Genomic DNA, 19,910 nt, shown 5'->3' with positions numbered 1-19,910 from the left:
TACTCACAGAGTGCCTAGGAAAGGAAGCCCCTAAGCGCATGCAGCCCCGGCACCGATGAGGTACTCCTAGTCACCACACACCACGACTAGACAGCAGGAAACACCACACAGGCAAACACCGCACAGGAATTTGAGGCTAGAGTAGAGTCTGTCCCGGTTGACATTAGCTTACGAACTGATGCTAGGCAGCTGGCGCGGTGAGGTCCGGGGCCTCACTCCCCACTTGAAGAGGGAGGGCTGAGCGGATGAGCAGCGCGGCAGTAAAGTATGATGTTTGCTTGTCTGCTTGTTTCCTTGAGATTGTAGGGAGTTTCTACCTCTGTTCATTTTTTTGTTTTAGTTTCTTACCATGTGGGGATTTGTTTTGTTACACCCTACCATTCTGGGTGCCTAACCCCAGTCGATGGCAGATAAGGAAAAACCCCAACCACAAGGGGGATTTCCAGAGCCATTGCTCCTTGAAATCTCTCTGAAGGGGCCAGGTTCTGGCACTGGTCCCTGGTAGGTCTGAACTCCATAGCTAATGTCCCGGTCTAATATATATTAGCTCGATATGCTCCAGGGAGCCGTAGAGGCTCCCCACATGAAAAAAAAGTCCCAAAAGCAACACAAACAAACTGGCCGCCAAAGAGAATAATTGGCCGCCACATGTATGCAGACTGTGCCGGCCGAGGTGCTCCCCACCCAGCAAAAACCCACTCCCAGCCCAGGGCAAGACTGAAATCTCAAGACCCCCCATGCACCCCAAGGGCGAGAACAACGCCAAGCGACGAAGCCCTCAAACGGGAGTGAGACCCGAACAACCCAGGGAAAATAATCCTACAACGCAAGGGACATACTTACCAGGCACATAGAGTAGGTAGCCTTAGGCGCATACAGCCCAGCGTACTGAGAACACCTGTCCAACACCCCACACACACAGCTGGCTTATTCACAAAGTCAAAATTCCAGACAGGAAAGGGAGACCAGAGGATACATATTGACACCAGGCACATCAGTCAAGAACTGCGGTGGTAGGCTGCTGGTTTACCTGAGTGGGCTGGTGAGGGGGGGCACTAATGAGTGGGGGGGGGCACTGGATGACGATTTGTTTGTTTATCTTTTGGGGGAGTTCTTTGATTCTGTTCAGACGTAGGTTGCAATTTTTACCAGTTGGGGTTTGTATTGTTTCGCCTGTCTTTCTGGGTGCCCTCCCCGGTCAATGGCACACACGACATACTTTAAATGTAGTGCCATAATGGCCATTGCTGTAGGCACAGAACTCCCGTAACTGATGACAGCAAACTAATATGGCACATGTCAATTTGGATAGCTTAGGGAGCCGAAGCTTCCCACAGAAAAAATTGCCACTCAAATATATGACTTCCCATCCTCAAGTGTAACAAAGACTATCTAGCAAGTCGTCTGGTATTTACGTGCACGATATGCAGAACAACCAATTCATTGTTAAGACACCATCTATAAATGAGGATCCCAAACACTGGATAACCTACACTGAATATGAAAACAGAAAATTTTGTGTCATGATCTTATTCATTAATAACAATCATCCAACACTGGTAAAAGCACCCCTAGAAGTGATCATTATGGGTTGCACTACATGAAGCACAAGAGGCCACACTGCATCATGCTAATACATAAGTGCTTTAGTTTGAAGCAAATCCTTTGATGCTCTTGACATTAAAGCCCAGGAATGGAAAAACCATATATCAATTAAATAATTCAAAAGTACAAAATCCATAAAGTATAACTAATGGGAATACCTGCTACAACATGCAGACTTTCACAGCAACAAAAACACAAAATTCAGGTCGAGAATAATCATACCTGGTGCTTAATGCATTAGGCTGACTAGATGGTACCGGTGGTTCGCCAGGAACTTTTACATTATAATTAGCGTTGAGCCCATCAGGCCGATTAGAAGCGGGAGCAGGAGCAGGAGCAGCATTACTTTGAGGAGCATATATTTTACCAACATACTCTGGCACACTATGTTCATACCTAAAAAGTGTTCACATAATCAGAAAATGAGAGCTTAAATGGAGAAGGTAATACAAATATATCATTTTATTTATAAGTAATACTGTACAATAAGACTGTACCCAAATGTGTAAAAACCAAGAATGATGTGAGTAGTGCTTACCTATCAGTGACTACAGAGGAACGAGATCTAGCTGTTTATACCCCACCACCCAGCCATTTATACCTGGTGCAAATTACCTCTCTTAGCATTACATTATCATTACATTTATTTTTAAATTTGTGGGTGGAACTGGTTTCAACAACCTCTTCCTTCAATGTACTTCACTTGCCGACCACCCATACAGGGTGATCAGTATCTCTTACTCAATTGCAAGTCCAGCTTCCACTGTCCCTCTTCTCCTACCCCTTTTAATTGAAATACAGTACTGTACAGTACTTACTTTATCTACTTTATCTATTCTCCTCAAGATCTTGTATGTAGTTATCATATTCCCTCTGTTTCTTCTGTCCTATAATAAGGATGAGTTCTCTCATTTGTTCTCATAGCCGAGACCTCTCAATTCTGGTACTAATCTAGTTGCAAACCTCTGAACTTCAACAAGTTTCTGTTAATACTTCACAAGGTGCAAGTTTTTAAAGCCTTGTTTAGATTCTTAAATGACATTCTTATGTTTGCTAACTTCTCATATGCTGCTGATGTTATCCTGTTCACATGAGCTTCTGGTGTTATTTTTGAGATTATGACTACTCCCAGGTCTTTTTCTCTTATTGTTTCTTTTAACTGCCTTGCCCTTATGGCATAGCTAAATACAAATCTATCTCCCTTACCTATTTTTATTACTTTACACTTACAGTATTTGGATTGAATACCATCATCCATTTATCGGTCCACTCCCGAAGTTTGTTAAGATCTTCTTGGAGCACCCTACAGTCCTCTTCAGATCTTACTCTATACCTGTCGTATACCTGTTGTTGATTCTATGAATCAACATCCCCATGGCCCTGTCTCAGACCAGGCCTCCTCAGGGTTGGTGGTCTGGCCAACCAGGCTGTTCGGTGCAGCTGGTTGCAGCCTGACGTATAAGTCAGTCTGGTTATCAGGCATCCTTTGAAGGAGTTTGTCAAGTTCTTTTCTAAACACAATGAGAGGTTAGCCAATTATGCCCCGTATGTGTAGAGAGAGCGTGATGAAGTCTTGGGCCTTTGATGTTGATTGAGTTCTCTCTCGGTGTGCTAATTGCATCTCTGCTTTTAATTGGGGCTATTTTACACATCCTGCCATGCCTTCTGTTCTCAAGTGGTGTTATTTCTGTGTGCAGATTTGGAACTAGTCCCCTCTAGTATTTTCCAAGTGTAAATTATTATGTACCTCTCTCGCCTGCACTCTAGGGAATACAGATTAAACATTTCTAAACAGTCCCAATAATTTAGACATTTTATTGAGTGAATTCTAGCAGTAAAAGATCTTTGCATGCTCTCCAGGTCAACAATTTCTCCAGCTTGTTGCACAATAACAGTCGGAGCTGTTAGTGTGCAACAATGTTCCACTTGAGAGCATATCTTAAAAAGTATCTTCATTGGTGTGGCATCTCTTGTTTGGAAGCTTCTTGTTATCCAACCTATCATTTCTCTTGCAGTTATGACAGTTATTTTGTTATGTTCTTTAAAATTAAAGTCTTCTGACAAGATTACTCCTAAATCAATTAACAAAACTTTTCTTTTCAATAGTGTGGTTTCACTGCATTTTACATGAAGTTCCTGTTTTGATATTTTTGTTTTTCAATAGAGCAGTAACTGGAACTTATCCTCATTAAACGTCAAGCTATTTTCTGTGGCCCAATGAAAGGTTTTATTAACATCCGATTGGAGGTTTTGTGTGTCTTCTATAGTATACTTTAACCCTTGTGCTGCTCCGCTATTAATAGCTTCAACACTGCCAGGCGCAAAAAAAAATAAAAATCATCTTATAAAAGTGTTCATTTGTGTTCTCTGATCACAGGAAAATTAAAAGAAAAAACTCGTAGGTGACATTCTGGCCACAATAGGGTGGGGAAGTCTGGCAAAATTGAGGCATTGACGGGAAGCCAGTGTCATAGGCAGTCTGCTCCACCCTTGCTGTCAGGCAGGAGGGATTGCCACAAAGATATTATTACCTAATTATTTCAATGTCTCTGATTTTTTCTGTTTTTTTTCAGTAATATTATTCAAAAGTGTGTAGTGTGATATACTGTATTTATATAATAAAATGTGTGAATCATCGCTATACTCAAAAGTATTGTGAGCATATTAGCATATTAGGACCCCAAGTCCGGGTCCCTAAAACCTAAACAGGGCAGTCTTGGGGCATCTGGGAAGCGACCAACTTATCGCTTTGCAGCAACCTGAACTTAGCATGCAATGCAGCTGCTGTCTGCACCCTCATATCATGATCATTAGCTTGGATGAGCTGGAGCACTTACAAATAAGAAACGTCGCACGACTCTGGGTCAAAATAATCACCGACCCTACAGGCAGCAAGGCGGAGGCACAGCCGGTGATTGTCACCAGGAGACAAGAGGACAGAGCAACCATCAACCTCGTACAAAGCGAGAGGGGACTCAAGGGTCACATCAATCGGAACACGGAGCTCCTGCAGGGTTTTCCGGGGCCCCTGAGCTTTGGCAATACGCTAAGGGAAACCCAGGCAGGGTACTGTGAACCTGCGCCCAAAACTACTAAGCAAACTTCCAAGAGCTGAACCCCCAGGACGTGTCCACTCACGGGGGCCAAGCAGGGGGTACCACCAAAAACACAGATATGTCTATATAAATATAGGGGGGCAACCAACCAAAGGCAGACCCCCCTCCCCCAACAGGCAGGAAAATAAAAACAAAAGAAAAACCCCGCAAGAAGACAACGTACCCAAGCGGGACAGACCCGGTCGCTAAGAGGTGATAGCTAGCTGTGCAGTACCCTGCGCCCCTACCAATGATGAAAATTACCCCCTACCCAGAGACAAACAAGGGCAACAGAAACCCCAGCTGACTCCAAGGGCAGCCAAGTACCGACCAGTAAAAGACAGCAGAGGTAGATCCCAAAGTGACTTGTGGAAGGTGGCCCCAAGCCCCAAGGGCAATACTGTACTTACAGGGCACCTAGGGAAGGAAACCCTAGGCGCATGCAGCCCGATTAACGTAGAATATTACTTCTGGCTAACACCCCACCTGTAGAGACAGCCCACGCCACAAGGCACAGAAACTGAAACAGGAGCCAGAGGCCAGAGTTTTTTTTTCGTATTTTTGACATTCAGCCTCTGAACTGGGGTTGGATCGCCAACGTGAGGGGGGGGGCAACCCCCCCTTCCCCCTCCCGGGGAGGGGGGGGTTGCACAGACAGCGGGGCAGCAATGTGATGTCATGCTCATTTACTAATTTTTGTTTGGGGAGTTCTGTCCACTCGTTTGGCTATCGGTAGAAATATTTTCACAAGAATAGTGGTTTACTTTGGGGCCCCCTACCTTTCTGGGTGCCAGACTCGGTCAATGGCAGACATAGAATGCCTCTAACCACACAGGGATTTCTATAGGCCATTGCTCCCTGTACTTCTCTGAGGGGGGGCCAGGTTCTGGCTCGTAGTCCCCAGTAGGCAAGAACTCCATGCACTTTGATGTCAAAAAGCTAATAATGCCATATCAGCCTGGATAGCTCTGGGGAGCTGATGGGGCTCCCCCCAGAAAAAGGAGAGAGAGAGAGGGAGAGAAGATGGAGGTGGGGGGGGGGGGGGAACAGGGGGTTGGGGAGGAAAAAAAGAAGGGAAATGGAGTAGGGAAGAGGTGAAAGAGCAAGAAAGGGAGGGGAGGAGAAAGGAAATTAACTGGGATGAAAAGGATGTTGGAAATTGTTAGAAAATGTATCAATAAATTCATAAGTTTTTTAAATTTGTTAGATCTCCCCAACTATTGAAAGATTCAGTACATGTACTTGCACCATCAGCTTTTATTGTAATTATTTATTACATTTATATCTTACCTGCACTTATCCCCATAGGCGCAGGTTCCCTTCAAGTAATACCGGCAGAACATAGATGGCTGTGCAACAGCAGGGTCATGTGAAAATCGGCATTGGTCTCCTTTATTGCACACATTATTTATGAAGTATCTGTTGGAGGGGTAAGACAATTAAAACTTATTTTTGGTTCAACCAAAGTTCTTTCAATGGTGAAGAAAACTACACAGTAATTTCCTGCTTTGACAAAATAAATATACAAGACTGGAATCTATTTGTCAGTGGTGTGAAACTGCCCCTACCTGATGGCAGTAACTAATTATCACAAGATGGCACCAAGCCAGGGAGACTGTGTCAAATCAAATCAAATCAAATGTTTATTCAGGTAAAAGTACATACATAGAAGATTAGTTACAAACATAATGTTGGATTTATAAATAGAGCTAAGACATACAATACCTAAAGCCACTAGTACGCATAGCATTTTGGGTAAATGTAGCATGTAGATGAACCTGAACCTGATGGAAGCCAGTTACATTACAAACATTCATGAAAATATTATTGTGCTTAAGTCAGTGCCTCATGAGATTAAGAAATATTCAAAATCTGTTTTGTTCTTTTCTGGTAAGTTCTTGTACTGGCCATCACTCACGTTAAATTAATGAATGTTAATAGAGTTGTACATAAGGAAAGACCATACAAGTGAAAACAGTGCATGTGAAGTGATAGTAAATAAAGTTAGGTGGAAGCAGCAGCTTACAAGAACATTGGCTGAGATACTGCCATGGATGACTTGTTGGAATGTGGTTGATGCTGGTTCTTTGTTATGTGGCAAGTGAGGGAAGTAGTGTGAAAGGACAAGTGTCACTGGATTTCTTTCACCCTCATCTATCTAGTTTAGGCAATTGCCTTTCCCCACGTCCCCATGAAACTGGGAAAAGGAGTAATGAATATATATACAGTAAAGATTAACCTATAGAGAGCAGTATGTAAATTGTAAAAAAAAACAGCGTTGAATGTAATGAAACACCATTTTCTGGGTGAGTCCTGGAGGCTCCCCGGAGCTTTCCCAGGCTGATATGCTAATGTCAGACTTTGGCATCAGTCATGTGTATGGAGTTCTTAGGCCTACCAGGGACCACGGCCAGAACCGGGCCCCCTCAGAGAGGCACGGGGAGCAATGTCCTATAGAAACCCCCGTGTGGTTGGAAGCATTCCATGTCTGCCATCGACTGGAACAAGCACCCAGAAAGGTAAGCGCCTCAAAACAAACCCCTATTCTGGTTAAAATTGCTACCAAAAATCAAACCAGTGGATAGAACTCCCCAACAGAAAACAAGCAAACTAGTGTGACGTCATACGTCGCCATGCCACTGTCTGCACAGCTCCCCCCTCCCCGGGAAGGGGAAAGGGGGAGCCTCCGGGACTCACCCAGAAAATGGCGTTTCATTACATTCAACGCTGGTTTTCTGGGGATAGCCCCGTCGGCTCCCTGGAACTAATTACCCACAGACGCAAAAAGAGGGACTTACCCGGGAGGCGGTCATCGCTCACTCCTCAACTCGAAGTCGAGACAACTGGCTGCAACCGCCGACCCAAAGCAACACAGGCCCGACGAGGCCCAGGGACATTCACGAGGTAACGAGCAGCCAGGACCCTGTTCGACCGCCAAAAACCCCGCGCCCGAATATCAGACCAAGACATATTCCCAAAGACGGCAGCAAGAGCCGCGAACTTACGGACGTCATGGGCACGGGGATAAATCGCAGGCTGGCTGGACTTGATAACCCTGCAGACAACCTGGAAGACCTGAACCCACGAACAGGAAAGAAGGGAAACCGTATCAACCCAAAGCACGTCCCCGGACACAGAAGCCGTGGCGCGCAAATAACGGCGAAGCGCCGCAACCGGACACAAAACATGATGCACCCCCAGCCGTACCAACCAAGCATCAACCACCCACGGACCCCTCCGGAATGCAGCAGTCTCATTCTTCGCCAGAAAAGAAGGAGACGGCTGCAAGCGAACAAAACAATCCTACGACCAAAAGAGCAGGAACCCCTGTGCCGGAGGAGAGCATGAAGCTCCCCTACCCGACCCCCAGAGGCTAATGCCAACAAGAAAACAGCCTTGGAGAAACAATTCCGGACCAAAGGGACCACAACGAAACGAGGAGACGAAAGGTAAGAGAGCACTCTGTCTAAAGACCAGGACGGCTCAGGCGGCGCATGAGCAGGCCAGAGGTGAAACAAGGCACGAGACAGCTTGCGAAACAGCGCAGACGTAACATCCATACCGAAGGCAAGCTGAAGCGGCTCCGCCAGCGCCACACAATATGAGGCGACAGTGTTAGGCATAAGATGACAGTCCTGAAACAACCAAGAGAGAAAGGACAAGACCATCCAAACAGACAACGAACTAACATGACGAAGACGCAAAAAAGAAACAGAAGGACCGCTAGGAATCTTCATACTGCCTCCCAGAAGAAGCCCTCTGGTGGGACACCAACAAAGAGGCCACCTGATCACCATAGATGATAAACTTGAGTCAAAAAATCCATACGCGAAGACTCGAGGAGAAGATCGAACCAGCCACGTGACGTACCAGCCCGATCTGCTGAAAGAGGCGGAGCCGCTGGAAAACTCTCGGGTTCGGACACTGGGCAAGCAGTGCCTGAAACCAAGGCTGGGCTGGCCACCAAGGGGCCAGAAGGACAACTCTTCCCTGGTAAGTCTTTAAGCGACTCAGGCTCTGGAGTAACAGCCGAACCGGGGGAAAGAGATAAAGGAACCCCCACCTCGACCAGTCCAGCCGAAAGTCATCGACCCCGACGGCCTCGCGATCGGGGAGGGGCGCCGCGACCACGCCGACGCGAAGAGGTTCACCTCGGTGCGCCCGACCGTCCATTCCGAGGAGAGAGCAACGAAGCGGGACAGGCCATCGGCCAAGACGTTGGACACTCCCCGTACGTGAACCGCCAGGAGAGCCAAACCCCGAGAACTCAGCAGACGAGTCACCTGAAGCGACCAACCCCAAAGATACAAGGACCGCATTGAACCCCCGCGGTTCAGGCAATGAACTACCGGAGAGTAATCCAAATAGAGCCAAATCGTCAATCCGCGGGTGACCCGAATCCTCCGAAGAGCAAACCACACTGCCGCGAACTCCTGCACCGTGTTGTGAGCTCGACAGAAGGACGGATCCCAACGCCCCTGGCCAGCCTGGTAAGCACTGGTCACAAAGCCCCAGCCGAGAGACGACGCATCCGTGTACACATCGAGCGAGGGCTCAGGTAGGCGCCAAGGCACTGAACCCCCTTAAAACCCGAAGAGGAAGCCGGCGACTCAGCAGCCGACGCAAGGCCCCCAGGGTTTGAACCCAGTGAACGCGAGAGAGAGGCGGAACAGGTGACCCCGAAGGAACCAGAACAGCCGACGAAGCCAAACCCGACCCGGCGGGTAGACTACCATCGTGAAGTTCAGGCTCCTGCACAGCCCCTCGAGCAACCGCCGGGTGACCCGAGGGCCCACCAGAAACTGACGAAGGCGGGACCGCAGCCGCAGGAGAGACTCCGGAGGGAGAGACAAGGAGGCAGTCCGAGAGTCCCAAACGAGACCAAGCCAAGTCCGAACCTGAGAGGGGACCAGAAGGGACTTCCTCTAGTTCATCAAGAGCCCGAACCCAGTGAGCTGGGAAAGAACCAAATCCCTGGCTAGCAAGCAAGCCGACCGGCTGGGAGCCCAAACCAGCCAGTCGTCGAGGTAGGCCAAAACCCGAACACCTAAGAGACGCAAACGGGCTACCACGACCCGCGTAAAGCCCGTGAACGCGCGAAGTGCCAGGGGTTCAACCCAAACGGGAGACAATGAAAGCAGTAACTCAGATGCCCCACAACAAAACCGAGCCAGTCCCTGAACCGCGGATGAACTGGGACATTCCAATAAGCATCCCGGAGGTCCAGGGACACCATCCAAGCGCCTGGCTCCAAGAGGAGCCGAACCTGAGACAGCGTAGTCATCCGAAAGGAGGGGCAATGAACCCAGGGGTTCAGATGGGATAAGTCCAGAATGATCCGCAGGTCCGCGCAGTGCCGTTTTGGGACCGGAAACAGACGGGAAACCCATCTGAGGGATGACGTCGTTTCGACGACACCCAAGCGAACCCACTCCGAGATGACCTGACAAAGCGCAGGGGAAGAAACCTGCCCTGCCAGCCCCGACCCCCTGAAGGGGGGGGCCCACCCAACGCAGGCCGACAGACACGACCCGAAACGCCCACAAATCGTGGGACCAGGCAAGAGCGAACAGCGCAAGCCGCCCCCCATCGCCCTGTCAATTGGGCAAACCACAAAAGGGCCGGCACCCTTTACGAGATCCAGAACCCCGCACAGAGCAAACACCGCACCGACCAGATGATGGCGGGTTCGAAGCAGGAGCCGAACCAGAACCTAACACCAGTGGCCTACCACAACGAGAGGAACCCCGAGCCCTGGCACGACCCTTCTGGGAAGACCCATCCCGGGACCCCCGGGAAAACCAACAAGTCCGACATCGGATGACAAGCCGATGACGCAGCCTGAATAAACTGCCCCACGGCCGACTCCACAAACAGAAGAGGACAAAAAGGCGATGACAGCCTAAGAGCCAGAGCCCAAGCAGATTCCACGGAGGAACCCAGCACCACCTGCCGACACGAGACGGGAAGCATAAAACAGGGAAACCGCATCCCGCAAAATCGCCGTGAAAAGCTTCAACAAGGCAGCCGATGAATGCGCTGCTGAGGACAAGGCGCCGGAACCCGGGACGTACCCAAGCATCCTCACATACTCCATGAGCCAATCCGAGGACAGCTCCAGGAGGGAAAAGAACCGCAAGGCCGAAGCCAAAAAGCCCTGGGCGCACAAGTCCTTCGCCACGAGCGCTGCCGAAAGGGTGGGAACCTGCACATGGAGCTGAACAATGCCCACATTGCGGGGAAGGGCAGGGGCAAAAAAGCACTCATTCAGGTACTCAAGATCACCCCCAGGAAAACCTGAATCACCGTGAAAGCTTCCCGCCATTCCAGCGTGCGGGAACGACAGAAGGAATGCCAGGAATCCATAACAAACAAGGGGCAGTCCACTAGCCAGGAAGACTCCGGAACCTCGTAATGGAGCCAGAAAGGGAACGAAGTCCCAAACCTGAACTTGGACGGATCCATTTCCAAGGCATAATCCGGGTCACGCAGGAGGTAAGCTGCAAGGGCCGCCCGCACCACACCAGGTTGGATGCGATAAGCTGAAAACTTCTGGAATGACGGAACCGACATACCCGGGGGGGGGCGAGGAGGAAGGGGGGGAAACAAGGGGGAACACGGAAATGAACCCGGGGAGGGGCCGACACCAACTCGTACGCAGAGGGGGGGAAAAGAAAACCCCACACCTTGTAACAACAAGCCCTGCTCAGAGGGAAGAAAAACCCAGGCGGGGTTCAGCGGGGCCCAAGGCCCCCAAGTCAGCCCCTCCCCAGCCTCGAGGTCCTGGGGACGGGGCCGAGTCTTCTCCCTGAGCCCCGACCCCACAAGACAAGGACAGAGCAGCCGTAGAAGCCGGAAGAAAGGAGGCCCACTGGTCAGACCCAGAAGCTTCGGCCGGGAGACAAGACTTGAATGCCTCTGCCACCCCCCCGGAAGGGGCATCCTTCGAAGCCGCCCGAGTCTCGAGATCAAGTAACCCCTGCTCCGACTCCGAAACCCTCAGATGTTTCGCGGCCGGAAGCAGGGAAGGGGGGGACCAGAACGAACAGAAGGGGAAGAACGAGGAGGTGCGGACTGAACCAGGATCGAAACGACCCCCACCCCCAAGTCCGGGTCTCGAAAAGCAAAGCAGGGCAGCCCCGGGGCATCCGGGTGAGCAACCAATTGAGCGCGTTGCAACAGATGAAACCTAGCTTGCAACGCACGCGCTGCCTGTACCCGAAGAGAATCATCAGAAGATTGGGAGATTGAGTAAATTAAGTCACAAGCAAGCAGCAACACTCACAGGACTCAGGGTCGAAAGTATCACCGACCCAACAGGCAGCGTGGCAGAGGCAAAAACAATGAGGGTCACCCCAAGACAAGGGGACCGAGCAACTCTCAAACTCGCACACAGCGAGCAGGGACTCCGGGGTCACATCCATCGGACCCACACGCCCCCTAGGGGTCTCCCAGGGTCCTGAGCGTTTACTTTAAGAGGACTCGCGCTCAGGTAGTCCCAGGCAGGGTGCTGCAAACCAATGCCCAAAACTACCAAGCGAACTTCAATAGCTGTACCCCAGGGACGTGTACACTCACGGGGACCTAGCAGGGGGCGACACCGAGGAGAACCGTGGAAGGGCAAACACCAGTGGAATAAGAGGGCAGAACCCCCACCAGGCAAAAACAAAGAAAAACAAAACCCCGCAAGAGGACAGCGAACCCCAAGGAACAGAGCCGGCCGTTATGTCGGGAATACAAAACTGCAGCACCCTGTGCCCCCACCAGTGCAAACTGCCTCTTACCTGCAGGGAACAAGGGAGAACAGAACACCCAAGAGCCCCACAGGCGGCCGAAAAACCGAAAAGGGAAAACGGACCCGCAGAGGCAGATCCCGAGGTGCCTGTGGAAGGTGGCCCCAAGCCCCAAGGGCAGTACTTACAGGGCACCTAGGGAAGGCAACCCTAGGAGCATGAAGCCCAAGTACTGAAGATAACGCCTGGCTCTCGCACCCACAAAAACAAACACCACACGCGAAGCACAGTGCTGTAGCGACACTGGAGCCAGAGCACACGACCTCCGCCTATAGCATCAGCCTCAAGAACTGGGGTGTGGGTAGCCGGCGTGAAGGGTTTGGGGCTCCCCCTTCCCCCTCCCGGGAAGGGGGAAGGGGGAGCTGCCACAGGCAGCAGACGGAAGCAAAACAGTCACCCTGAGACAAGGGGTGAGAGCAACCCTCAGACTCGCTGGAAGCAAGGGGGGGACTCTGGGATCACATTCATCAGACCCGCGCGCCCCCAGGGGATTTCCAGGGTCCCGAGCGTTTACTATAAGAGGACTCGGTCTCAGGTAGTCCCAGGCAGGGTACTGCTAGCCGGCGCCCAAAGCTACCAAACAACTTTCTAAGAGCTGAACCTCCGGGACGTGTACACTCACGGGGACCTAGCAAGGGGAACCACCAGAAAAATACTCAGAACACAAGGGACAGAAGGGGCAAGAACAAAGGCAGACCCCCCACCACGTAGATAAACAAAAAGAAAAAGAAAACCCCACAAGAGGACAGCGCACTCAAGCGGAACAGAGCCGGCCGCCATGATAGGTGGAGACAAGCTGCACAGTACCCTGCGCCCCACCAGTGCCAAACTGCCCCTTACCCCTAAGGCGAACAAGGGAGACAGAACACCTGAGCACACAAAGAGCGGCCGAAAACCAAGCAGTAAACGGCCTAGCAGGGGCAGAACCCAAGGAACTTGTGGAAGGTGGCCCAAAGCCCAAAGGGCAGTACTTACAGGGCACCTAGGGAAGGGTACCCTAGGCGCATGCAACCCGAGTACTAGAGACTCACTCCCGGCTCACGCACCACCTAGAAAACAGAAACCACACTCTAGGTACAGTGCTGAAACAACTACTGGAGCCGGAGCACACAACCGGTGCCTATAGCATCAGCCGAAGAACTGATGGGTGGATAGCCGGAGTGGGAGGTCTGGGGCTCCCCCTTCCCCCTCCTCCCCCTCCCGGGTAAGGGAGAGCTGTGCAGACAGTGGCGCGGTGACGTGTGACATCATACTAGTTTGCTTGTTTTCTGTTGGGGAGTTCTATCCACTAGTTTGGCTTTTGGTAGCAATTTTAACCAGAATAGGGGTTTGTTTTGGAATGCTTACCTTTCTGGATGCTTGACCCGGTCGATGGCAGACATAGAATGCTTCCAACCACACGGGGGTTTCTATAGGCCATTGCTCCCCTTGCCTCTCTAAGGGGGCCAGGTTCTGGCCATGGTCCCCGGTAGGCCCTAGAACTCCATACACATGACTGATGCCAAAGTCTGACATTAGCATATCAGCCTGGTAAAGCTCCGGGGAGCCGACAGGGCTCCACCCAGAAAGAGAGAGATTATTGCATTTACTGAAACGTGGATGAATGTAGAAAATAGAGAACTATTAGCTGAATATCAAATAAATGGATTTAAACCATTTCACACAGATAGATATATTAGACGAGGAGGGGGAGTAGCCATATATGTTAGAGAAAATTTGAAATGTACAAATCCACAAGGGCCGTGATGAGGATTCGAACCTATGTCCCAGATCTACCCAGATGCTCCCTTAATCGGTGTTTTGAAATGTAGTCTCAAAGAGGGAATCAAAACCGAGCCACATACAGAAACTATTTGGATAGAATTAAACAAAAGAGCAAATAATCTTATAATAGGAGTTATATACAGGCCACCAAACTTAAACACGATGGAAGCAAAGCACCTATGGGATGAAATATCTAGAGCATCTAGGTCTAGCAGTATTTGTGTCATGGGTGACTTTAATTTTAGTGGAATAAATTGGTTTAACAGAACAGGGAATAATGAAGCAGAAGATTTTCTAGACTTAATTGACGATTGCTTTCTTAGCCAACACATTAAGGAACCACTACGGGAAAATAATATTTTAGATTTAGTGTTAACTAACAGGGAAACACAATTTAATGACATTGAAATAGGGAGTGAGCTAGGGAACAGTGATCACAAAGAAATCAGATTTAGCATAGAATGGAATAGATCTGTAGGAGAAAATTCTGTTAAGGTGCCAGATTTTCAAAAAGATGATTTCAATAGCCTATGAAATTTTTTGGGTCAAATAGATTGTTAAGTCTTGGGCATGGGGGGGTTGGCTGGTCTTGAAGTGAGACATGAACCCAGCAATAGGTGACGTAAATGGGGATTTCGATGTGGATTCAAAATATAACTTATTTAAAAATATTCTAAGCAAAGCCCAGGAATGTAGTATACCATATAAATTGAATAGATCGAATACTAATGACCCAAAGTGGATAACAAAGGATCTGAAGAACCTTATAGGTAAAAAGACAGCGTGGTACAAAAGGATTAAGAATGGGGAAGCCAGTTTAGAACAGGAATTCGTACAACTGGTGAGAAATGTTAAAAAAAGAGATAAGGAAAGCAAAAAGAAACTATGAAGTTCGCATAGCAGGGCAAACAAAGACAAATCCTAAAGGGTTTTTTCAGTTATATCAAACAAAGACTAGGGAAAGGATTGGTCCATTAAAAACTGAGACAGGTCAAATAACTGATAATGACGAGGAGATGAGTAGTATTTTTAATAAATATTTTATATCTGTATTTACTAAAGAGGAACTTAACAATATGCCATCAGCCGAACAAGTCTATGTGGGTGGGGACGAGGACAGGTTGACTAGTTTAGCTGTTACCAGGGAGGATATAATTAAACAAATAGTAAAACTAAAATCAAACAAAAAACCAGGGCCAGATGAAGTGTTTGCTAGGGTACTTAAAGAATGTAAAGTGGAGCTTTGCGAGCCACTGTCTACCATATTTAATAAATCAATAGAGTCATGGAAGGTTGCTAATGTGGTACCAATTTTTAAAAAAAGAAGATAGAAAGGAGATATTTATAGATCACTTGCGTCAAACTATCAGCCAATTAGCCTAACATCTATTGTGGGAATGTTACTTGAATCGATAATTGCAAGTTTTTTCAAGATGAAAACAATTTGTCTTCATCTTGAAAAACATAAATTAAGAAACGAATTGCAACTTGGTTATGCACATGGCCGTTCATGTTTAACAAATTTGCTATCTTTTTATTCCAGCATAGTTGAGGCAATTGATAGTGGTAAGGATTGTGATGTTGTGTACCTTGACTTTGGCAAAGCTTTTGATACAGTGCCACACGAAAGACTAATTAAAAAGATAGAGGCTCATGGTATTGGGGGTGCTATATTAAGTTGGATTAGGGCATGGCTATTCCAAAGGAAACTGAGTTAGTATAAATGGGGTTAAGTTAGTGGAATAATGTTGTAAGTGGAGTGCCTCAAGGCTCTGTCCTGGGACCTGTGTTGTTTATAATATATATATAAATGATTTACATCCAGGTTTGAGTAACAATATTTGCAAATTTGCCAATGATACAAAAATCGGTAGGGAAATTAACACAGAAAAAGACTCACTATCACTTTAAGTTGATCTAAATAAGGTTTTGAAATGGTCAAAAGATTGGCAGATGCAGTTTAATGCTGATAAATGTAAAGTTCTGAGGCTAGGTAATGATGATAGTTAAAAGATACGAGCTAGATGGTGTTGAGATTGATAAGTTGGATTGCGAAAGGGATCTGGCAATTATGATTAGTAAGAATTTAAAACCAAAGGATCAATGCATGAATGTTCATAATAAGGCAAATAGGACGCTTAGATTTATTAATCGAAGCATTAGTAACAAGACACCTGGTGTTGTTCTTCAGCTATATCTTGCTCTGGTTAGGCCCCATTTAGATTATGCAGTTCAGTTTTGGTCGTCGTACTATAGAATGGATATAAATTTACTTGAACGTGTCCAGCATAGGATGACAAAGTTAATTCCCCAAATTAGAACTCTTTCATACAAAGAAAGATTAACAAAGCTTAAATTGCACTCACTGGAAAGGCGAAGTTAGGGGTGACATGATAGACGTTTACAAGTGGATGAATGGACATAACAAAGGAGATATTAATAGAGTATTAAAAGTATCAACACAAAACAGAACACGAAACAATGGGTATAAATTGTATAAGTTTAGATTTAGCAAAGACTTGGGTAAATACTGGTTCATTAACAGGGTTGTTGATTTGTGGAACCAATTACCGCGTAACGTGGTGGAAGTGGGGTCCCTCGATTGTTACAAGCGTAGGTTGGACATGTATATGAGTGGGATTGGGTGGTTATAAATAGGAGCTGCCTCGTATGGGCCAATATGCCATCTGCAGTTACCTTTGTTCGTATGTTAGATAAGGTTAGTTTTTGTTAGGGATAAAGTGAACATATACAGGTAGGGTTTGAGCTTACAAGAGGGTGGGGACAAACCAGGAGTGAAGAAACAAGCTAAACCCTTCTAGGATCACCAAACTGTTGATGTAACAACAGTAAGATAACAATACAAAACTACAAAATGAATGTTTAAATACCAAATTAAACAAAGGAAGTTGAATTCCTATACCTAAAGGCCAGCGTCTTTCTTTTCACAATATTTTTGTAAGTAGAAGGTAAGGTTGGGGTTAGTGAACTGAGGTGGGCTGAGGTCAGCCACACGCCGCCTCCACCACTGACAGCCCTGGACCACTACAGCCGCTGTCTCCGTCTTCACCAAGTATGTACCACAAATACTGATGTCCTCTCCCATTTCCATCCACTCCTCGGTCTATTTTCTAGAGCCGAGTCACTTACCGACATAACACAGTCTGAGTTCCAGGTCCTCCTTCTGCCATTTTCCTGGCCTTGATGTAAACATGTAGTGAGAGGAGCAACTGTCCGCCGGGCTCACCCGCGCCCCACGCCCACAGATGGCGTCCACACACACACACACAACTACACACTAATTTTAGCCAACTATTCCCTGTAATAAATGTCGGTGATTGTAATCTTTCCACCGCCGCCCACTGGATGAAGAAGTGGTCTGTATGATAAGCAAATCGCATTATGAATTATGTAGCTCACCGCAAATGGAAATTGCTTACCTGGTTGATACCTGGTTGATACCTGGTTGATGCCTGGTTGATTCCTGGTTGATTCCTGGTTGATACCTGGTTGATGGGAGTTCTTCTACTCCCCAAGCCCGGCCCGAGGCCAGACTTGACTTGTGAGAGTTTGGTCCACCAGGCTGTTGCTTGGAGCGGCCCGCAGGCCCACATACCCACCACAGCTCGGTTGGTCCGGCACTCCTTGAAGGAAACAATTTAGTTTTCCTCTTAAAGATGTCCACGGTTGTTCCTGTAAGCTTAGAGACTCAGCAGTCTCCGTGGTGTAGTGGTAAGACACTCGCCTGGCGTTCCGCGAGCGCTATGTCATGGGTTCGTATCCTGGCCGGGGAGGATTTACTGGGCGCAATTCCTTAACTGTAGCCTCTGTTTAACTCAACAGTAAAATGTGTACTTGGATGAAAAAACGATTCTTCGCGGCGGGGATCGTATTCCAGGGACCTGCCCGAAACGCTACGCGTACTAGTGGCTGTACAAGAATGTAACAACTCTTGTATATATCTCTCATCTCTCTCTCATTTCATGGTCGTTCTGCTTACCTAACAGTGTGTCCGGGGAAGTGATGATTGATGAAGATTAAGCCACCCAAAAGGTGGCACGACATGTGGTGGCCCTTTTGAGCCATTACCAGTATCAAGAGCTGATACTGGAGATCTGTGGAGGTGCGACTGCACCCTGCGTGATCTGCAAATTTGTTGAGACGGGAGATGTCTCCCGTCCCGGGGAAGTGAGGTCAAGCTCTTTATGCCCCGCCTGCTGGCCTTGTTGTACCCGTTGCGCTATAATTTTAACTGGCCTGACTCACTTGTTGATTACTTGTACAGGGCACGGGTATTTCCTGACATTCCTTCTGCTCATTTCCGTTTTTTACTTCTACAGGTGTCCTCTCGTCCTATTTTGCCCTACTGATATGAAATTCCGGGTTATTTATTTGTTTATTTATTTATTTTATTCATTCCCAGGTCAATGAAGAGGCCAATTATGAATTCATTTTTGTCAAAGGCTGTGTAGGGTATATCAAACAGACTAATAATGGCATCATTGGTACTCCTTTGGGAACGGAAGCCAAACCGACAGGAAGTTAATATGTTGAATTTTACTTGGTAGGAGTAGACCTGCTTGTAAATAGTTTTTGTCAAATATTTCTTATAGTACCGGTAACTTTGATGTTGGTCTATAATTGTTTTTGTCAGCTGTTTCGCCTCTTGTGTGAACTGGAGGCAATATGTAACACATATCAGTGTTACACTCTTGGGGCAAAATTATTGTAGCTCCTAAGTATACTGGCCACGACGAAAACAGGAAGCCGACGGCTTGTCGAAGGTCCCCCATTTGCCTTCATAATCTTTTTCAGTTCAATTTTAAAATTTAATAGAGTTTTGACATTTACGGCTTCGGCGTGTAAGCGGTTCCATGGGTTTATAACAATGTGGGTGAAAAAGTTCTTAGTCCTACATTGTAGCTTGTTGATCTTGGATACGTTGCTCCTTATTTGTACTGTATTACATCTGCTCGTTAGAAGAAATTGTCCAGATCAACATCCTCTAAATTCTTCAGTATTTAAAAGTTTCAACTAGTCCACCCTGTCATGCCTATTTTGTAGTGTTGTTAGTCCTAAGGCTATCAGCCGTTCTTGATACGAGAGTCGACTTAGCTCTGGAATGATTTTTGTTGCCCTGTGTTACACTTTCTCCAGAGCAGCTATGTCCTTTTGAAGGTAAGGTCTCCATGCTTGGATACAGTAATTCAAATTGGGGTGCTCCAGAGATTTATTCAATTGAATTACTGTACTACCTTCTTTTCCTTAGTTAAAGTCAATTAAGGTACGCTTGATTATTCCAAGGGGTTGTCAACTTTTGTTACTGCTGCTCCTACTTGTTGTGTAACTTTTAGTGAGTGGTGGATTTTGATTCCAAGGTCCTTTTCTTTATCAGTCTACTGTAGTGTAATGTCATTAATTTGGTAGTTGTGGCATGGTTTGCTATGCCCCACATGCAAGGTCTTAATTGTATCAGTCGATTTTAAACAGTATTTGCCATTTGTGGAGTTCATGTAGATATCTTTGTAAGCCTTTAATATCCTTTTAATTTCCCACTTTTCCATAAATCTTTGTGTCATCTGCAAATTTGTTGAGTTTTTAATACTCTCATCTATAATACTGATGTATATGACAAAAAAGGGTTGGCCCCAAA

The 19,910-nt window shown here is 47.3% G+C and overlaps 1 protein-coding gene across 2 annotated transcripts in view; it reads right to left on the bottom strand.

Annotated features, from left to right (window-relative positions):
* Positions 1–17,571, bottom strand: part of LOC123757713 (uncharacterized) — a 95,525-nt gene extending 77,954 nt beyond the window's left edge. The window contains exons 1-3 of one of the 2 annotated variants that reach the window (XM_045741570.2): positions 17,408–17,571; positions 5,991–6,119; positions 1,828–2,001 (exon numbers count right to left, since the gene is read on the bottom strand). In XM_045741570.2, coding sequence (XP_045597526.1) covers positions 1,828–2,001; positions 5,991–6,119; positions 17,408–17,448 — 344 coding nt within the window. In that variant the 5' untranslated portion in view covers positions 17,449–17,571. The other variant, XM_045741577.2, reaches the window with a different exon arrangement.
* Positions 17,572–19,910: the final 2,339 nt, after the last annotated feature.

This window comes from Procambarus clarkii, chromosome 22 (assembly GCF_040958095.1).
Source record: "Procambarus clarkii isolate CNS0578487 chromosome 22, FALCON_Pclarkii_2.0, whole genome shotgun sequence".
NCBI classification, from domain to species: Eukaryota; Metazoa; Arthropoda; class Malacostraca; order Decapoda; family Cambaridae; genus Procambarus; species Procambarus clarkii.
This window is presented reverse-complemented; position numbering and strand designations above follow the sequence as displayed.